The sequence below is a fragment of the Tamandua tetradactyla genome, chromosome Y (assembly GCF_023851605.1).
Source record: "Tamandua tetradactyla isolate mTamTet1 chromosome Y, mTamTet1.pri, whole genome shotgun sequence".
NCBI classification, from domain to species: Eukaryota; Metazoa; Chordata; class Mammalia; order Pilosa; family Myrmecophagidae; genus Tamandua; species Tamandua tetradactyla.
Window position 1 is genome coordinate 11,899,009 of NC_135354.1, and position 20,100 is coordinate 11,919,108.

The window sequence follows — 20,100 nt, forward strand, 5'->3', positions numbered from 1 at the left end:
TTCTTAAGAAGTATTACCTTATTAAAATGACCACCATTCTAAACCATTCTTAAATGGTCTAGAGTGAGTTTACAGTTTCATACGAACTATCTAAAACTAACTGCAAAGAGAACACAGACCTACTTTTATAGACTTGAATACTTAATTTAAATTAGGGTTAGTATTAATTTCAGTTTTTCTTATCTAAATCTTAGTTTCCTGGAATAATAGAGTTCATGGTCAGCAAGAAACCTGCTTGAGTTTAAGCCATTTTCAGAAGAAATTTGCCTTCTAAATCACTGTGTTCCAGAACATTAGGTGATATAGGTATTGGGTATTAGTAAATTTTATGTTGTTCTTTATGAAATGATACATGTAACTGTTGGGTGCATCAGCGCTTTTTTAAAAGGGGCTGCATTATATAGTTAACTATGTCTATTCACGTTAAGAGTTAAGCTGTGGTTTGGCTGTTTCCTGGTGTTCAAAACATATACATGTGCAGAAATGTATTAAATTGAAAGGAAGCATATCTCTATCAGGATGCAATTAAAACTGAAAACTCATCAAGTATGATTTTTCACTTGGATTCTTTCTTCGGTTAATGCCTAAAAATGTCTGTGTTGGTCTTTTTACCCTCTAACTGGGAGAAACTCTCTTGTATAACAGTTGTTTCAGAACAGCTTTGTGTTCTGTTTTCCTGTTGCATGAAGATTTAATTTCTTCCCCACTGCAGTGGAGGCGCTGTTACCGTCTAATGTCCTACAAGAGGTAGTGTTATCTAAAGCCTAGTTCTACTTTCGTAATTCTGGTAGCTGTTACCCCGAATCTTTGGAAGTTTTGTTTAAGTAGTCTAATATTTTTTATGTAAAGAGCACTAAATTTTGCTATGTATAACTTTTTGTAACCTAACAGTGAATCAGTATTTTCTAGCAGTGCCAAGGGCTTCCTATAGTTCTATTCAAGTGTTACATTAAGCACTTGTAGATAATTGTCAATACTTGTGTATGCTTATTTTAAAGATCTATTTTGATGGAAATAGTTATGGTTGTACTCCAAGTAATGAAATAAAATTACTTCATTTACTTGCCTTTTCACCATACAGAAATCCTATCTTCCTTTGTTCTCAGTATGGTGTCGCTTCGGAGTAATGTGCATAATCAAGATTCTACATTTGCAAGGAAATCAGGTCTAAAAGATAGCGTACCATGTTGTCGTAGTTTTTTTTTTTCTCTCGCAGAAATCCATTTTAAGTGAGAGCAAGCTGAGAAAATGTTGTAACTCACTGGGCTATATTCGCACAAAGTACACAACTTGAAAAGACTAGAGGATTTCTGACTAGCTTCTCCAACAAATAAAAGCCATATTCCTCGGGGATGAGCACAAGACTTAAACCCTGCCACTGACTAGAGAGCTGCCTCCGTAAGGGTCCAGGTACCACTGGCTATTTATTTACAAACCCAAGGTGTAAGAATTATTTGGGTGCACATAAAATCTAGGTCTAACAGGGAATGCAGAACTAACTTTTATGTAGGGTTTCATTTATCTACCTACTTAAATTCCTGAGCTCTTGTGTGACCATGCATCTGGATTATCCACAATTGACCACCTTGCTAAGGACCAGCTAGTGTCACTTTTTCAACTTAACATTTCTAACTAAGTCACTGGCTCCTTTATACACAAGAGGAGACCAATCAGGAACCCCATTCATGTGCTGGCTTGCACACTATTTAAAACCTTTAATACCTTCTGTTTAAGTTACATGAGACACTGGAATAAACTCAAGAGTGTAAAACTTGGCTTATTTAGATAAGATCACATGAAGTGTGGCAGTAAACCTGCCACAAAACAAAGAAGCCTCTTGAGAAATGGTGTAGAGATTTTTCCATTTCTATAGTTCTACCTCATGAAAATTAAAATCAAGAAATACAAGGGAAGAGCTTACTTGTTTGAAAACCAACTGAAATCACCACATTAAATTTAAAAGAAAATTCCTTTCAAGGTTTTCTAATATTTGATAATCATAATAGTATACAGCGTTGAAAAGAGGTAACTTTTCAATGTAAAAGTATCTCTTCCTAAATGACAGCATCTTTCTCTCGCAAATATTTATGCAAATTTACAAATTTTGTTGAAGGCAACTTTTCCAAGAAGGATAATACAATAAATTCAACAATAGAAATTTTGAACAAAAATAGACTTAAAAGCCCCAATTTTTCTCTACTATTTTTCTCTTTTAGTAATTTAAGTATATCATCCCACTGTCTTCTCGCCTCCATGGTTTCTGCTGAAAAAATCTACACATAGTCTTATTGGGTTTCCCTGGTATGTGATGGATTGCTTTTCTCTTGCTGCTTTCAAGATCCTCTCTTTCTCTTTGACCTCTGACATTCTAACTAGTAAGTGTCTTGGAGAACGCCTATTTGGGTCTATTCTCTTTGGGGTGCGCTGCACTTCTTGGATCTGTAATTTTAGGTCTTTCCTAAAGGTTGGGAAATTTTCAGTGATAATTTCTTCCATTAGTTTTTCTCCTCCTTTTCCCTTCTCTCCTCCTTCCGGGACACCCACAACACATATATTTGTGCACTTCATATTATCACTCAGTTCCCTGAGTCCCTGCTCGTATTTTTCCATTCTTTTCCCTATAGTTTCTGTTTCTTTTTGGATTTCAGATGTTCCTTCAGTTCACTAATCCTAACCTCTGTCTCTTGAAACTACCATCGTAGGTTTCCATTGTTTTTTTCATCTCTTCCACTGTATCCTTTCATTCCCATAAGTTCTGTGATTTTTTTTTTCACACTTTCCATTTCTTCTTTCTGTTCATTCCTTGCCTTCTTCATGTCCTCCCTCAATTCACTGATTTGGTTTTTGAAGAGGTTTTCCATTTCTGTTCATATATTCTGAATTAGTTGTTTCAGCTCCTGTATCGCATTTGAACTACTGGTTTGTTCCTTTGACTGGGCCATATCTTCAATTTTCCTGGTGTGATTTGTTATTTTTTGCTGGTGTCTAGACATTTAATTACCTTAATTAGTTTATTCTGGAGATTGCTTTCACTTCTCTTGCCTAGGGTTTTCTTGCTAGATGAGTTTGTTGTCTATCTGTTCTTTGACCTTCAGTTCAGCTTTTTCTGGGCCTCTAGCTTAAGTTTTGTTTAACAGAGGGTGATTTTTCAGTTCTTGTTTTCTTGTTTCTTGTCCTGCTTGTAAGGTGCCTTTTCCCTCCCCACCCTTAGGAGGGTCTACATAGGTATTACAGAATACCTACAGAAAACTCCAGCCAGGTTTTCCAGGACTAAACTGGCCTCCTATGGGGAAGGAGTCATCTGTGTCAGTTTTCCCTGAGGGTGAGACCCAGCAGGTTGAAAGACTTTCCTGTGAAGTCTCTGGGCTCTGTTTGTCTTATCCTGCCCAGTATGTGGCGCCTGTCTGTCTGCGGGTCCCACCAGCAAAAGATGTTATGGCACCTTTAATTTGGAAGGCTCTCCCTGCTGGAGGCGTGGTGGAGACAGAGGAGAGGTTGTAGGCTGGTTTTAATGGCTTCAAATTGCCAAGCCCTGGGGTCTGAATTCCTTGAGAGAGGGATTCCACCTGAGTTGCATTTCACCCCTCCCCTGGGGAAGGCTCAGGCGGGAGACAGCCCTGAAAGCAGTCCGTTTCTGCGTATGCCTGGGGCAGTTACAGCCTGTGTAAACCCGCTACTGAATCCAGAGGCAGCCAAGCCTCCGCAGAAACAGCCACAAAGGCCTCCGTTTCGTCCCCTTTCCTCTTTTTCAGTTAGCCCAATAAGCGACCTCCGCCTTGACTAGGTTCGCCTGAGCTGGGGGCCTATTTTTAGTAGTCAGAATTTGTTTATTAATGCCACAATTGGTGTTTGGTGGGATTCAGTCCCTGCTACTGTTAAGAGTCTCTTTCCCTTCCCCCCAGGAAGCCGCCTGTGGGGGACAGGCGCCGGGCGCCGGCCGCTGCGGCTTGGGAAACTCACTGTTCTGGAGACTCGCAGCCGGTCCAGCTGGTCCAGACTGCGGTACGCTGTGTGTCCGGTCACTATCGTGGCTCCGGGAGCTGGTCTGTACTGTTTCTGGTTATTTAGTAGTTGTTCTGGAGGATGAACTAAAACACGCACATTGCTAAGCCGCCATCTTGACCCCTCCTCTCTACTATTTTGATATCTAAGCTTTATCAGGCCTAAGGATCACCTGAGGAAGATTTACAGATTCCTAGGTTCTATCACCAGAGATTCATTCGAGGGCAGGAGAGCCTCTAGAGATCAATCTGTACTGATACATATGCCAGGTAACAAAGCCATCCGAAAATACTATATAAGATGAGAACGATTTAATTTTCTTTAAATGGACTCTGCCCTGATACACAAATTTAGAATAATGCTCAAAATGTAAGCTGACTGGAAAAGAAATGAAGCTAGAAAAGAAATGGGCTTTCAAAATACAAATGGGGTGAGGGTTGGACTGAGTAATATTGGAAAGTGTTACCTGAAGTGATATATGTGTACTGATAAACTAAAAGAAGCCAAATTCTTGTTGGCAATACAATTAAATGTTTGATATGCTAAGTGTGATAATGAAGAGTACCTGGACAACTTACTTCTTTAAATTACTTTTAAAAGTAGACTTGAATGAAAAATTTGAGTGTACAACAAGCCCAAGGAATAACAAACTCCAACACATCTCCTTTCCAGTTTGTTCTATAACTGACTGGCAACAACAATTAATTCAGCCGAGTTTGTATCTGTGGAGGAACACGATCTCCTCTAGACTCTTATTAGAAAGACATGCCCAGGCCAGGCCTTTCTCGGGGAGCACAGGCGTGGCCATCAGTTTTAGCACTGAGAGTCCCAGGTCCTGGAGCAGAGTACTGGGGAGGAAGGAATTCAGGTGAAACTTCCAAAATAAATGGAGAACTGGCATTTGACCAAGAAGATGGGTTATAGTAATTTGAAAACTTCAGACAAAAATGTTCAAAAAGTAAGGTATCAGGACTAAAACAAAACAAAACAAAAACAAAAAGTAGCTCATTCTAGTATAATGAAAACTATGAGAATGAAGAGGGGTGTCACTTACCTCAGTTATTCTTGGTTTGTACAACACAGTTCCAAACAGGAAAATCTCTAAATTCGAAATTTAGAAACTTTATTAAGAATTTTGTTTTATCACAGAGACAGCATAGGCAAAACCAATACATAACTTCTCACTGTAGTACACGAGTAAGAAGCTGGACAGCAAACACTATCACCAAAAGTCATCTGGTTCTTCCTGAGAAAGGACCATGAAACTAAATTAGGAAAAGACAAAAGTTAAAAATTTAAAAATATTCCTGACAGGTTTATCTGGGATCTTCATAGTATTCTCACTCCTTCTGTTAGGCATTTCAGCTCTAGCTTACAATTTCAATCGAGATCAATTTCACAGGTGAAAAAACTGATTTTTGTTGTTAGTACTTTTGATTGATTCAGTACTTTCTTACAGACAACCTCCAAATATTTGCAAGCTACCCCTACCTAACAAACCAGCACCCTGACAATGGTTTGCCTATAGAACACAAGGTTCTGGAAATCCATACCTTGCTTTATCACTAGGGGGCAGCGTGTCAGACAGTGATCTTTCCCTGTTGAATGTCATTTTTGAGCTCTGCTACAAAGGGGTGGGAGATAAAAAATTTGAAATTAGATATGTATTAATTTTATAAAACACTTTATGCCTCTTAGAAATACATTTCAAATATATATATAATGAGGAAATCTAAACAAGAGGTGATATCTTAACACTAAATTTATCAAATGTCAAAACAAACTATATTTTATACATTCTAAGCATCCACAGTGTTTTATGCAAGTCTGAAAATTACTGCCTTGGGCTGTACGAATGCACTCATCATTCACTGAAAGATTTTTCTTTCTTCTTAAATAAGAGATATCCCGACCCTTACAAGCTTTCACAAATGAAAATCCCCTAAATCTGTGACCCTAGTAAAAGCTATAAGATTTTGTTGAAAAAAACGTAATATACTTACAAGATGTGAGGCTCCACTTCAACTTTGGATTTTTTATGGCCTCACCATTTTGTCTTCCGTGGAAAAGACAGATTCCTGTCAAGTATACTATCCATAAGAAGCCCTAGGCATGCCCTGCCCATGGACTGTACTTTCTGCAGCACCCTCACCTGCTCCACCGGGTCAGGGTCCTGACTGTGCCCCTGCTGGATGATCGGCATGTATTTTTCTAATCCGTTCTCACTACAAGCAGATTTGTCTTTCATTTCCTGAACATTCATTTGTAATTCTTTTTCTATTTCAACCTTCAATGATTCTTCAAAAATCCTCTATAAAATAGATGGGCACCAAAACAGGAAATTCACAAACACACTTTTAAAACTTTTCAGTTTAATAAGTGTACACTAAAGTGATCCTGAAACCTTTAAGTACGAACTGCATACCAGAGGATTATGTTTTTTAAAAAAACCAAGCATGTGACCATTAAAATGAAGCAAACATGCTACCTCAACGAAGGGAGTTATTTCCCTAAAGTGTTCTGCATTTTAAAAAGATCCAAATTAATCAGGAGTCCAAGGAACATTCATAAGGAAGTCTGATTTAAGGAAGACGATCAAGCATGCTCAGTGGCCAAGGTTATCCATCTGCCTAGACACTTATCAGGACATAAAAGGCAAGAAGAAAGGTAGTGTGTGCCTCTTCCATGACTTCCTCCAGTTCTAGCCCTGGTTCCAGCCAGTGGACCTTGAAAGAGTGTGTCTCCCATACACTCCAGTTATAAGATGAAGAGCTGTAGCATAGCACAGTCCAAATGAGAAGGCAGGCCAGAGTGCTCTAAAACACTAAACAGAAAGAATGGCTACATGGGGCCTTTCTCACTGCTCTTAAAACGTGAGTAAAGGATGGCTACCGAAGGTTTTTTAAATATCTAAGTTTTAAGGTACATAACTACTACCACAATACTTCTTTTTTTTTTTTTTTTTAAAGGAGTTATCTGTCACTCCAGTAACTTCAGGACACACTACAGCCTCACCTCCCCAAGGCTAAGTACTGAAGGTGTATGACACTGAAACTAGAACAGAGAATTAAGGTGTACTTATTACCCTTTCTTGATCCAGTTTTTCTAATTCTCTTCTTTTCCTTTCTAAAGCTTCTTGTTGTTCACACTGCCATCTTTCTTCTTTCTGCCTCTGTTCTTTCAGATGCTGTTCCCATAATTTTTCTTCTTTCCTCTGCTCTCCAACTGGGGTCCCATTCATGTCTCATTTAGGACAGAAAATAAAGAACAAACAGCCTCCAGCATCAGATTTTTCAAACAAATGAAGTACCAGTCTGCAGGTGCCCTGGCCAAGACTCAGGGGAAGACTTTGCTTGATTCTTAGTTGACTCTGCTAGACTTCAAGCTGCTCTTCCACCCTTGGTGTCTTCAGCCCCAGACCCAGTGCTAACCCTGCATGAGGTGGACACGGGTCACCCTCAATGTGAACTACACGATGTCAACAGTCTTTCCTTCACATTGTCTCCCCTCTCCAGCCCCCTGCTCCTCCTTCCTTCCCAAGGCTGAGCGCCTGTGGTTCCCATCTGTGCACCTGAGTCCCATTCCTCCTGTCTCCTCAAGGCCCTGGGTTAAGCATGAGTCCCTGCTCCCCTACAGAGCAGCTCGATCAGCTCTTTCCCCTTATGCTCAAGTCCCTCCTCCGCAAAGCAAAGCAAAACCAAACCAGCACCAGCACCCCTGCTCCAGCACCGGGCCATTCCCAGTGGCCTTCTCGGGCTGACCTGGGGTTTGAAACTCACCTCTGAAATGACCAAGCCTAAATCCGCCTCTGTCCCAGGCCTCAGGTCTGTGTTTCTAATGAGTCCTCCTCCAACCCCACCAGGGCCTCCCACAGCACCAGCCTCATACCCGCAGCATCATTACTGTCCCTTCAGTCAGACTCTTTGTCTTCTCAGTCATCAGGGCTTTTAGAGTCAACCTCCTCCTGCTGCTGTTGCTGCTCTAAGGAGGATCTTTGTCACCATAGACCTGGCCTAAGACACAACCAACCCCTGTGGTCTCCCTGACATCAAACACTCCATCTTCACCAGTGTCAGAGCTATTTCCTGAATGGCCATGTGGACTTGATGGATTTGCTTGTATAACATCTCCACTCTGATGGAGTCTAAACTCAAAGCAATCTAGGCTGACGACCTGCCTGCAATTCTCCTTTTCTACCTTTACTACTGAAAGTTGTTCGTTCGTTTTTATGCTGCAATAGGGGTCACATTTCATTGGTTTTTCCACATACCACTAGGTTCTGCATTCAGAAAATCCAAGCTCTACCACCAAGCTCCCTGGCCTCTTTCTAGAGCTGATGTTGCTCTTGCTTGAGGCCTCTGCTCTAAAGGTCTTCTTCCTTGGCCTGACCTGCTCCCTCCTGCCTCTCCCTACAAAATCTCATCTGTTACTCCAGACCCCACTTCCATGCCATCTTCCTTGGGGGCCCCCTTATTCTTAGAGTGACCACAACGCCCCCAATACCGTGTCCATGCAATATCTGATTCCTGCCTCATATTAAAAGAATATATATGGAATATATATTTGCATGTATATTCCCAGTGCCTGCCCATTGAAAAAAAAGTATAATATATTAGTTTCTCTCATGTTTAGTCCATGAGGGCAAGAGCCATGTTTTAATTCTGTGTCTATGGCTACAGCTCTTCGCACAGAAACCTACACCTCTTCGCACAGAAACCTACACCTCAAACGTTTCATTAAATCCCAATCTCACACATAATTATTTTGATCTTCCTCTTCTGGCTCCTGGCTACCTTAATTTTTTTAAACTTGTGCAATGCTAACAGGCAGAAAAGTTAACAGGTTCACCAGAGGACTCTGAATCTATTCTAAAGTTACGAGGAGAAACTAAGTTATTTGTACTGAGAAGACAAAGCGGCACATTTTTTTCTATCTTGATTCCATAGCTCCTGAGTGGCAAAGAGAACTCACTTCGGACAGAACAGCAAAGAAAAGAAGCATTTCCACTGGGCACCTCAAGGGTACCAAGTTTTGGCCTTGTCTCCTTTTGTGAAATGATATGATAAATATGAGAATATCTCGGATTATCAAAAACTAAACACACTGCTTAATTGAAACCACTGTTATAAGCTACATTTTAACTCAGAGGCAGAACAACTACTCACTCAGGGGATTTTCCTGGTTATTCTATATTCTTTTTATTTCTTTACCTCACCAGATTGCTACCAAATAGGAGCCTAGCAGATATTCCTCCCATGGCTCCTGTCTTCACTTTTCCCATTTGAGATGCCGTGATGGCATGCTGACCATCTGACACACAGCCCCCGCCCCCAGGTCAGCCACCACTAGAATGTTAAGCTCCACGAAGGCAAGGGTTTGATTTGGCTCTCAGCTGGAGGTCCAGCCTCTAGAAGAGAGCTCAGCAAAGGGAAGGCTTTCGACTGAATCTTGCTCAATGAGGGAATGCTTTCCAAATCAGGCTTTCCCTGGAAACCAGCAAAATCTACCCTCTGAGAATCGCTTCCTTCTTTCAGTAATTCCTCATATTCCTGAATACTGCTTAAACCAAGAAACTGCTTAGAAGAGGATTTCCAACTGTTTGGAGAACGATGTTTCTTCAATGACTGGGATAAAAGGTGGCTTTATCTGAGGAATTTCCTACTAAGTTTGAGGCGTAAATACATTGGTCCAAGGAGAAAAGCACCTGGCTGTTGCCCAAACCCTGGAACAAAGTTCACATACCTATCTGCCTCCTTCCTCCCTGAGCCCTGTACCACCGGGGAGGGGTGGGCAATCTGATGAAGATAAGAGGAAAGACAAAGTGGGCTGGAGACAAGAAGTCTCATGAACAGTTTCCCTCCAGCACTGAGTTAACTTGGTGTCATGAGCATTTTCAAAGACTAGCACGCAGTTTGTTTCTGCCCTGATTTTTTAAGAAATGAAAGAAGCAAACAGAGCAAAAAATAATTTAAGCGTTAAAGTCACACTAAAGATGTATATCAGCAGGTACCATTGTTTCAATTAGATACTAAGGCTCCCGTGGAATGGTTCTTGCAGAAGTGCTTTAGGTAAAAATGTAACTGCTATGTCAGACTAGACAAGTCAAACAATTTTTTTAAGAGCAACTGGCCTTGGAAGACTAAATGAGAACCTTTCTGTCACAGACTTTTCCTCAGCCCTGACTTTACCTGTACACATTGAGTTACCTAAAAAAATAACCAAGAAGGATAACACCCCAACCCAAGACTTTCCATAACCTGCCCATACAAAGAGTCCTCCCGTGATAAATGAAACAAAAGTGCAAACTTACCTGGGTAATGGTACGGTTCAGGTCTGGGGGGCACAGCAGGGTTGGCCTTGTCAGGCATGTCAACAGCAGGATACAGCCCATCTCCTTCAAAGTGTCTCAGCCTGTCCCATGCACCTAGGGGAGGTGCAACAATTGTTCCATGAGTCCTAGTAAGGACCGCAAGAGAAGGGGCAGCTGTGGTGGATGGGGGCTAGTTACAGGGCTCCTTAACTTCAGCCAAAGCAGTTTGGGGGGAGCCCTTTTCTTACAGGATCCTAAGTACTTTCAATGAATTGTCTGCCAGTGTACTTTCTTCTTAAAGTGGTCTTATCCTTTAAAGAATTATATTCTGAGCCAATAGGAAGAAATCAATCCAGTGACAGAGAATTAATTTAGATTGCTGACAAACATTGTAATTCCATTTAAATATAAATGGTTCAACAAAATTCTCTTTTAGCTGGCAAGTTAAACGTAATTCACAAAATTTACTAAGCCTACCCACTTAATTGTTCAACATGTTATACTCCCAGAGCAACTAAAGAGACAAAGACAATTAAATGTAATCCACGATCCTAGACTAGATCTAATAATGGAGAGAAAAGACCCAAACAGACACATGAAAAAAATTTGGAACACAGACCGAAAGCTTCATGTCAATATTAAAGTTCTTGTACTGAGTGACTATACTTAAGGTGGTGGTATTAATGAATAGCCCTGTTCTTAGGAAATGTACATGGACGTATTATGTGTTCAAGAAGCTTGAGGTATACAATGTATTCTCAAATATTTAGAAACTGGAGAGATAAGTAGACCGACAGAAGGATAGACAGAACGATACAGCAAATGTGACAAAATGTTAAAACTGCCTGATCTAGGTAGAATGGGCAGATATGTTGGAATTCTCTTTATGGGGTCTGTATTATTTTTTGCAACTTTCTTGCAAGTCTGAAATTATTTCAAAATGAAAAGTTTAAGGGGAAAAAAAAGCTATACTTTCAGTCTTAACAATGGCCTTTATGGGCTAAACAATAGGTAATATACAACTAATCTAACAATGTCTCAAGCTGGAAAGCACCCGAGATGACCAATTTTATAGTCTCAGACACTCAGGCAATATGCTGCAGGTTGCAGGGATGTGACCAAGTTACGGTCACAGCCAAGATATGAGTTCCTGGACCATTAGGCCAATATGCTTTCACCTCCAGTCTTTTACCAAGACCGGGGTTTTCCACATCTTGGGCAAACAGCAGAATCAGTATAATTTCAAGAAAAATAACATTCTCACATGTTATTTTTCCACAGAAAGGAAAAACAAATTTTTCAAAATCACATTTTAAAGGTAATCCCAAACTTGGTAAATTAAGTTAAGGATTCATGGACGGACTCAGTTCTAACTTTGAAATTATTAGTTATTCTGAAATTATTTATTTATTTTTTTTACATGGGCAGGCACCAGCAATCGAACCTGGGTCTCCAGCACAGCAGGCAAGAACTCTGCCACTGAGCCACAACGGCTTGCCCTGAAATTTTTTTTTAATTAAAAATAAAAAGGGAATTGAGATGCACCCTTGAAAACCTACATGACGTAAAAACACAAGGTGACATCTCTGCATTTGCGGATTTATCTCAAAATTAAATGTCCTAATTTATTATAAATATGCTTTATATAGCAATGGGCATAATTCCCCAAAACTTAGCTTCCTATATTCTCAACTCATAAAAGCATATACCTATAGATGAACTTACATTCAAAAGATGATTCAAGTTCCTCATTATCCTCAAAACCTATCTTGTCCAGATTTGAAAGTTTACTTTTTCCTTGAAGTTCAGTTTGCTTTTTTTGGTAAAGACTGGATTGGAAGAATAGAATTCATGAATGTACAGTTCTAATAACAAAACACTTTAAGGCACAGTGTGATGAAAAGCCTTTTGTGACTCAAGAAAAAGCTCAAACACAGTTAAATGATCTTTGGCTTATTAAGAAAAACAGTCCACCATGCCTCCAGGGCTCTCTGGGGAGCAGGTGCTGTTCACAGTGGCCAATGCATTCACTCAGATGGTTCCCTGACGGCATCACACCAGTAGCCAACAAAGAGTAAGGTCACCCTCCCAATGCCAGTCCTACATGGAGTTTATTTTTTCAGGAACCACAAAACACATCATCATGAACCAGCTGAAGATGTAAAATCCAGGGCCTGAAGAGCTTCAAGGCAGCCTAACTCAGCAGGTCTTGGCTTCCCTTTATCAAAAAAGGTGCAATATATACAAGTAATTATGGACTGTTAAAGACACATGTGGCAGTTCTCAACTCTGAACAGTAGAACGCACTAGACCCAGAACTATGGTTAGAACACCCTGCAGGGGGAGGACCAGACACGGGGAACAGCTCCATATCTAACTCGAATAATACACTAGGCTGACCCAGTGGAGTAGTTCCCAATAACATTCCCTCCACTCTGCTCCAACAGCCATACCCTAGATACTACTCTCACTTTAGAATTCATTTCAATGATACAGAAAGTGAAATCTTCTCTTTATATGCCACAATACTTTTTAAAATTACTTTTTAGTGATCTGTGAAATTGTTACAATTTAAAAAATAAACTGAATTGATTTGGTTTCATGGATTTTTTATGCTTGTTTTTATCTTTATAAGCCAAGTCTATTCATGGAATTATGAAGATGCTTATTTATATTATATTGCATTTTCAGTATACAAGCAAAAATTTTTTTTGAAAGGAATTGTTCCTTTCCTGGTAATACAGATGATTCTCAAAAGAACACACATCAATTTCCAATCTGACTGCAAATGACACATTGCCACATAAGCTTTAATATCACCTGGGAAAACCAAAACCCCAAGTAAAAGCTGAACACCATGGGTAATGCAACTTGTCTGGAGCTGACCAGACTGTGGTATTTACCCTGCCAGCTGTTCCAGGGGCCTGGAGGAAGAAGGGATGGAGACACTCTGCTTCAGTGTGGCAGATGAAGGCTGGGGTGACCGGTCAAGACAAGGATTGGGGAAGGCAACATGTGATCTGTCCAGACCTAAGGGACCAAACAGAGAAGATACCAGTATGGCTTCTATTAGCGTGGGGAGAAATTCCACCTGTGATGCTTGCAAATAGCTGAGCGTAACACATAAATGATATACAAAACCTTTCACAGGCCCAAGTTAAACCGCAGTGGTCACAATAAAGTTTATACAACTAAGCAGCACTAAAGGAAAGGACAGTGCCACTCCCTCACCACCCCGGCGTGCCAAGTGACAGGCTAGAATGTGACACCCTTCCTATTGCTGACCCCCACACCAAGCCTAGAGTGTAGGGAGAGACACAGAGCAGCAGAGTGGGAAAGAGAGCACGCTGCTCCAGGGGACAGGCCCCGCCAGCCAGGGCCCGCTGCCTGATCCTGCACTCTTCACGGGGCTTAGGGGTCTGCTCCTAGGCAGGAAACAGGGCCAACGAGGCTGAAGCCACCCAAGCCAAGAGTGCTGGGCAAGTCCTTTTCACAGCAGCTTACCTTCCAGAAACATTTCACCCTTCAGGGTTCTTCTGGCTTTCAGGAGGGGGGTGGAGGACAGGCGCCTGGGGGAAGAGCCTTTCCCTGGCTCAGAAGCTGCACCCAGCAGGTCACTGTCCTCCGGAGGCATGCCCACGTGAGGCTGCTCAGAAACAACTCCATCCTCTGCAAAAATACATCCTTCTGCGGAACTACAGATGATGTTTTCTCGAATTCCCAGCAGGTACAGGGGTGGCGGACTCTTCACTGGTGGTGAGCTCCCAAATGTGTCCTGAATAACTCTTTGACGGTAATTTCTGAACGCCTTCTCCAGGCACTCGGCCTCGCGCTCCAGCTCTTTCACCCGGGCCTTAGTACTCATTACAAACTCAAGGCCAGAATCAGGGGAACTACAGTCTGTCTCTGGACGGGAATAACTCACAGTCGTTGGTGTAACTGCGACTATCCTGACCTTTTCCCGTTCAAGAGGATTCTTCAGGAAATCATCACTGACATCATCATCGTGAGACATTATCCTGTCACCCAGCAATCTGCTGACAGAATCGTCAATCAGAGACGGCTTGGGGCGGCAATACACTTCATTCTCTAGAGCTGAGAATCACAAAAGCAGAGTTTGGGAAATGAGGAAAAAAGGGATAGAGTAAAATTAAAATACACTCGAGAATCGTTTTTTTCAAAAACGACAGAGAGCAATCAAAAGGAAAAGCTTGCACATTAAGCTTTCTTAAGCAATGGTAATCACAATTATCAACATTTAATAGGAGCTTATAGGTACCAGCTGTGGCTTCACAGACATTCTTTCATACTGCATAATTCCTCAATCTGTTATACACACTTCTGAAATCCTAAACTCTGAGAATGAAAATACATTCATGACTTCTTTGGTGGCAAAGCCTGACGAGACCTGAACTCATTTGGCTGAAAATCTTGACCTGAACTGAGGTAAATCCAATTATAATCTTTATTTTTCCTGCCTAGCATGAACTGTTGCACATCTGACTGTTAAATAATTAACACGTTTCGCTATAGGAAGCCTTCCAAAAACTCCCAGGGCTGCTGCAAACCACATGGTGTATAGGCAAGTTCAGATAAGGGAGCGAGCCGAGCCAGGTTCCATCACTGCTCCCTGGGAACTGGGACTCACTGAGGTTGGGTCACACAGTCAGCAAGCAATGGAGCCGCTGGGATTTCCTAATGCAAAGCCAGCAGATGTGACCACTTCTCTCCTACAATGCCTCCCTAAGCTGCCATGGACAGCAAGAAAGATGCTTGCAGGGGGCAATCCATCCTCACTGAGTTATTTTTTCATGATATAAGATGGCTATGATTTCAGCTGTGGGCCTTTCTGTCAAAAGGCAAAGGACAGAAGAAAAATGAGTGTAGAGATAAAAATTAAAATAATGCCAGTAGAAGCAAACAAAACGGAGAAGGGAAGAAGGCAAACCAAAAGTGAGGAAGGCTCAAACAAGGAAGTGTGAGAAACTGCTTGACATGGTAACAGAGTCTTTCTTTGTGCTTGAAAGCAGCTAAGAAAGACGGTATTGAAGATTTAGGGAGTGTCTTATGAAGTAGGCAGGAGCAGGCCTCTTTGTAGCCATAGTAGACAGCAATAAAGCGCCAGCAGCAACCAACTCCTGAGCTTCTTATCTGTCCCCAGGCACTGTACTGGGCCCCACCTTATTTAATCTTCCTTCAGCACAGCAAGTAGGTATTATCCCCATTACAAATGAGGACACCGAAACTCACAGAAGTTAAAGTAACTTGGTCGAACAACTAAATTCAAAGGTATGGTCCAAAACCAAAGCAGTTCCCTGATTCTGACAGCAGTGCTCTCCCTGCTAGACCACCATGCTTCTTCTACACATAGCTCTCCATCAAGGAACATGCTGAACCACCAAAGAGCCAGTCAGACTTCCTGTAAGAGTACCAAATACAAAAGGAAAACACAGATCCAGGGTGAGTTTGGGGACTCCTGGGCTACATGGAGCAACCATCCTACCAGAATGTCACTGCTCTTTTGCTCCTGAGCCACAGTTTAGTATTTTGGAAACAAAGCGGTAGTTTTCCTTCCAAGAAGAAAAAACTCTTTGGCTTTTCCCCTAATATAAGAATCACCAAAAAAGTCAATAAATAACCATCATTATATCTTCACAAATGCCCAAACTTGACACAAAAAATATTAATGGATTGCAAATGGCTCTAACCTGTCTGGGTTTGTTTCAGTTGCAGCTTTAAATCCATAATCTGCATGTTTAATCTTTTTACACAAGCTTCATAATCTAATAATTGGGTCTTCAACTGCGTAGAATGCTCAATCTGAAAACAAAGAAGGAAACAAAATCAATGTAAAACAAATCAGTTTACTGAAAAAGGAAAAATTCCCTTATTGTGCTTATTTTGTTTTTCTGTCTTCCCTATCCTAAGAAGCTTTACATCAGTGATCAACAGGGACCCTATGGAAAAAAAAACAATAGCAGCAAACCAAACACACAAAGTTTTTCACCGCCTTAGTCACTTATTCATTCATATTAAAGAATGGCTATTCCAAGTCATGCAGGCAGACATCAAAAAGCCAATATTTATAAATCAAACTGCTTATCCAGCAGGTGAAAAGTGAGATACTTTAACAGGAGACCCAACTGAACACTCACAAAATCTTGAGTTTAGGTGAGTTTGCTTTCCTCTGGACTTTATTAATAGTATGAATATGAAGTCAGGGAATTACTGGAGAATTTCTTCAGATGAGAAAGAATAGCATTTTTCTCTTTAGCATTTGGGGAAAGTAATTATTAGATCAATAAATCTGACTGAGATTGCTTGCCTCATGCCAAGTCTGTCTATCTCTAAAACAGACCGCTATTATACCTGAACAAGCAAAGAGCAATACTCACTTCACTTTGCAGCTGTTTTTCCAGTGCCTGTTTGTGGGTTTCAAACTCCTTATGCTTAAGACCTAAAGCATTTTCTGCTTTCTTTAATTCTTGCTGGAAAACCACAACCTCAGGAGATGGCTGGCTTATGCCTAAGAAGGGGAAAAAGATCCTGTTCGCTGTAATATAGGTTGGCAGACAGAGGCACAAGCCAGCAGGAGCCACCTCAACCTCACACTCCTTCCTTCTCTCGGGCACCTGCTGCTGTCCCCGCTGACCATACCCAACCTGCAGTCAGACAACAACAGAGCCCCTGCTGCAGTCCAAAGAGGCAGACTTGTAGCATTTACAAATATTTCTTTTTATAGTTACACTTTAATGCAATCAGAAGCAAAAAGTAATTTCCATGCAAGAATCTTAATTTTTTAAAATGTTCCCAATTTAAGCCTACAAAGCAGGGTCAAAGCAGTTGTGGAATAATGACAATATGATTACAAAACTACGCAAATTAGACAAAAAACCATACCATTTAGGAGACGTGAGTTTTCATTCCGACTCTCTTCCAACTGTTGTTTAAGTAATTGATTTTGTGTCTGAAGCTCTAGTTTCTCTTCTTTTAATAGTGAATAACCATGCATCTCTTTAACTTTTTCATTCAGCAACTGGTTTTGTTTTGTTACTGCCAAAGACTGGGATTTCACAGACTCTAACTCAAGCTGAAATCAATAAGGGAAAAACCATATTTCTTGTTGTTGTTGTTTTTTGCATGGGCAGGCACAGGAATAGAACTCAGGTCTCCGGCATGGCAGGCGAGAACTCTGCCACTGAGTCACCGTGGCCCCGCCCGAGAAACCATATTTGAACACTAACTTTACAGTGTTGCTGAAATAAAAGCTAGGATGCTTTAAATCATACATCACAAGTTAATTAAGGTCACTAGACAGATATTTAGTTCACCGAACAAAAAAAACCTAACAAAAATAATGGAACTCATCCTTTGATCTAGATTTGGGGTAGGAGAACACTCATCTAATGTGAATTATACAGAACCCTTTCCTAGGAAGCCAGTGATTCTGATTAAGATTTATCACCCCATTTTCCAGATACAACTAAGGACCCAATAATAATCATGACGATAGTAATATAAATAGGGATAGACTGGGTAAAAATAATCACTACTACACATATGAGGTGCTTTCCTTTTCTTAGCATAACATAACTCAGATTTGGATATGGAATCATGCAAAGTTCTTGAATAAGTCATCAGCGTTTCAAAAAAATAGATTTTATATACAGATATATTTTAAGTACCTGAAATTTCAAATTTATGTTTCAGATAGCACAATAATGTAAAGGGATAAAGAAACAGCAGTATGCCAAATGTGTAACTTTTTATTTTAATCCATAAAGTATCAACGTAATGACAGGAATTCTTACCTGCTGCTGACAGGAAGGAAGAAAAGACTGAGGCAGAAACTAACATGTATTGACCATCTACCGTGGGCCAGGCATATAAATTAGCTTACCAAATTCCTTCCAACAATCATATGATCTGGGCATTAAACAGAGAAGGAATCTGAGGTCACAAAACTTGCCCAAAGGCACACAAGCAGCAAGGGACAGCAGCAGGTTTCAAGCAGATGCATGTTCTTTCTGGCTTCCCTATGTGACTTAGCTTAAAATTAAGAACTATTTTATTATCCTCAACTATCATCTTCTTAGTCATACAATAAACACTCCAAACACATCAAGAGGATAACTAGATAAATTATGCATGACTAAAATTAAAATTTCATATATTGTCTCACATCTATTTCAAAAAACTGAAGGCTTAACAATTACCTGAAGTTCTTTCACACGATTTACATATTGACTGAGTGCTTTTTTTTTTTTAATTAACAACTGAAAACTCTTCTTGCAAACGCATAACTTGTTCTAAAAGAGAAAGTCAATGGATCATACATCATGTTTTCCTAGTGAATGCAAAAGCCACTTATTAATCTGTGGCAAGCCTAACATACATTACTTCATGAGCTAAACTAGCAGGGGCGGGGATCAAAATTTCATGGACAAATAGGAAATAAACACTGTTACCCAACAAGTAATGGGAGGTTATAACTGTCACCATATACATGGTGAAATAGCTCCCACCACAAATGCCAATCAGAGTTCCATCATCTGTTCTGTTAGACCACAGGGCCTTAATGTCAACAGATCTTAACTACCATAAAGACAAAGATGCGCTCGTTATTATTTTGCAATTTTTACTTCATCTAACACAAGTCTATACAGATACATCATCAAAGCGTAATTTCCTGAATACACGATGGTACTAGTTCCTACAGAAGTATTCATTGCTGCAAGACAGTTGTAAAGGGATAGCAATGAATGCCTTCTTATAGTTATACTGTCTTCTCCATCTAATCAATATCAAGTATCTAGCCCTAGTTTATTCCCAAGAATCCATGTGAAATTTCTGCCACAAATTCAACTTCTTGTCACAGGCAAAGTCCTAAAGTATACCGTAATGTAAAATATCTGAAGATTGAAAAATTATTCAACTCTTCTAGTCTTGGATTAATGCATACAAGAATTTTAGGAGATTATGTGACAAGCAAAACTATTAAGCATGAAAATAAATAAGAAGTAAAAGAAATAAGAAAAGAAAGAGAAGCTAAAATAAAATTTTTCCTAAGTAAAAAATATTATAGAGCAGTATTTATCAGATGGCAATGAGGTGTTGCCACATTCTTGACAATTAGTCTTACTAATCAAAACATACTGAAGTAAATACTGTCAACAAATCACTAACCTATGTGAATATAAAAGTATTAAACATGAAGGTTTGCAAAAAGGAAGTGAAAGACTGATTATTTTTAAATTTTGTAAAAGAACAGTAGTAGCACTGAAGGGTAATCTACATTTTCTTTAGAAGATAAAACAGACTCAACTCAGTAGCTATTAACCTAAACCAAAATTGAAAAAACACAGGTTTCCCAAAACCCACCACCAAGAATCACCTTTATTCTTTCTTTCATCTTCCATCAGTCTATTAGTTCTAGTGATGTATTCTTCCTTTAGTTCAAGCTGATACCTGAGAATGAGAATGACTAAAAATGACCTTGACATTTTCCTAGAAAGTGCTAAAAATACATCAGCTCATCTATATACCGAGGTGCCTAAGGACACTTAACCCAAGAAGGCATAAACGTTAAGGTCACTCAGTATTAAAACCAGGGCTCTGAATCCCGAACACAATCCTGTAAACTGGGTCTCCACACAAAATGAAAGGTTATGTTTTCTGAGGTTACTGAAAGCAATTATTTCTCCATTGGTCTTGACTGACATGAAAAGCAAAGAAGTAAAGGAAGCTAAACTTCCACTGTACACAACAGACTCTACAGTGATTTGACA

At 40.2% G+C, this 20,100-nt stretch overlaps 1 protein-coding gene across 1 annotated transcript in view; it reads right to left on the reverse strand.

Moving 5' to 3' along the window:
• Positions 1 to 5,120: 5,120 nt before the first annotated feature.
• Positions 5,121 to 20,100, reverse strand: part of LOC143672631 (centriole and centriolar satellite protein OFD1-like) — a 38,651-nt gene continuing 23,671 nt past the window's right edge. The window contains 14 exon segments of the mRNA XM_077147230.1: positions 5,121 to 5,248; positions 5,556 to 5,626; positions 6,155 to 6,313; positions 7,088 to 7,245; positions 10,313 to 10,426; positions 12,038 to 12,141; positions 13,216 to 13,342; positions 13,817 to 14,407; positions 16,021 to 16,132; positions 16,708 to 16,838; positions 17,213 to 17,402; positions 18,529 to 18,579; positions 18,581 to 18,621; positions 19,707 to 19,780. Coding sequence (XP_077003345.1) covers positions 5,146 to 5,248; positions 5,556 to 5,626; positions 6,155 to 6,313; positions 7,088 to 7,245; positions 10,313 to 10,426; positions 12,038 to 12,141; positions 13,216 to 13,342; positions 13,817 to 14,407; positions 16,021 to 16,132; positions 16,708 to 16,838; positions 17,213 to 17,402; positions 18,529 to 18,579; positions 18,581 to 18,621; positions 19,707 to 19,780 — 2,026 coding nt within the window. The 3' untranslated portion in view covers positions 5,121 to 5,145.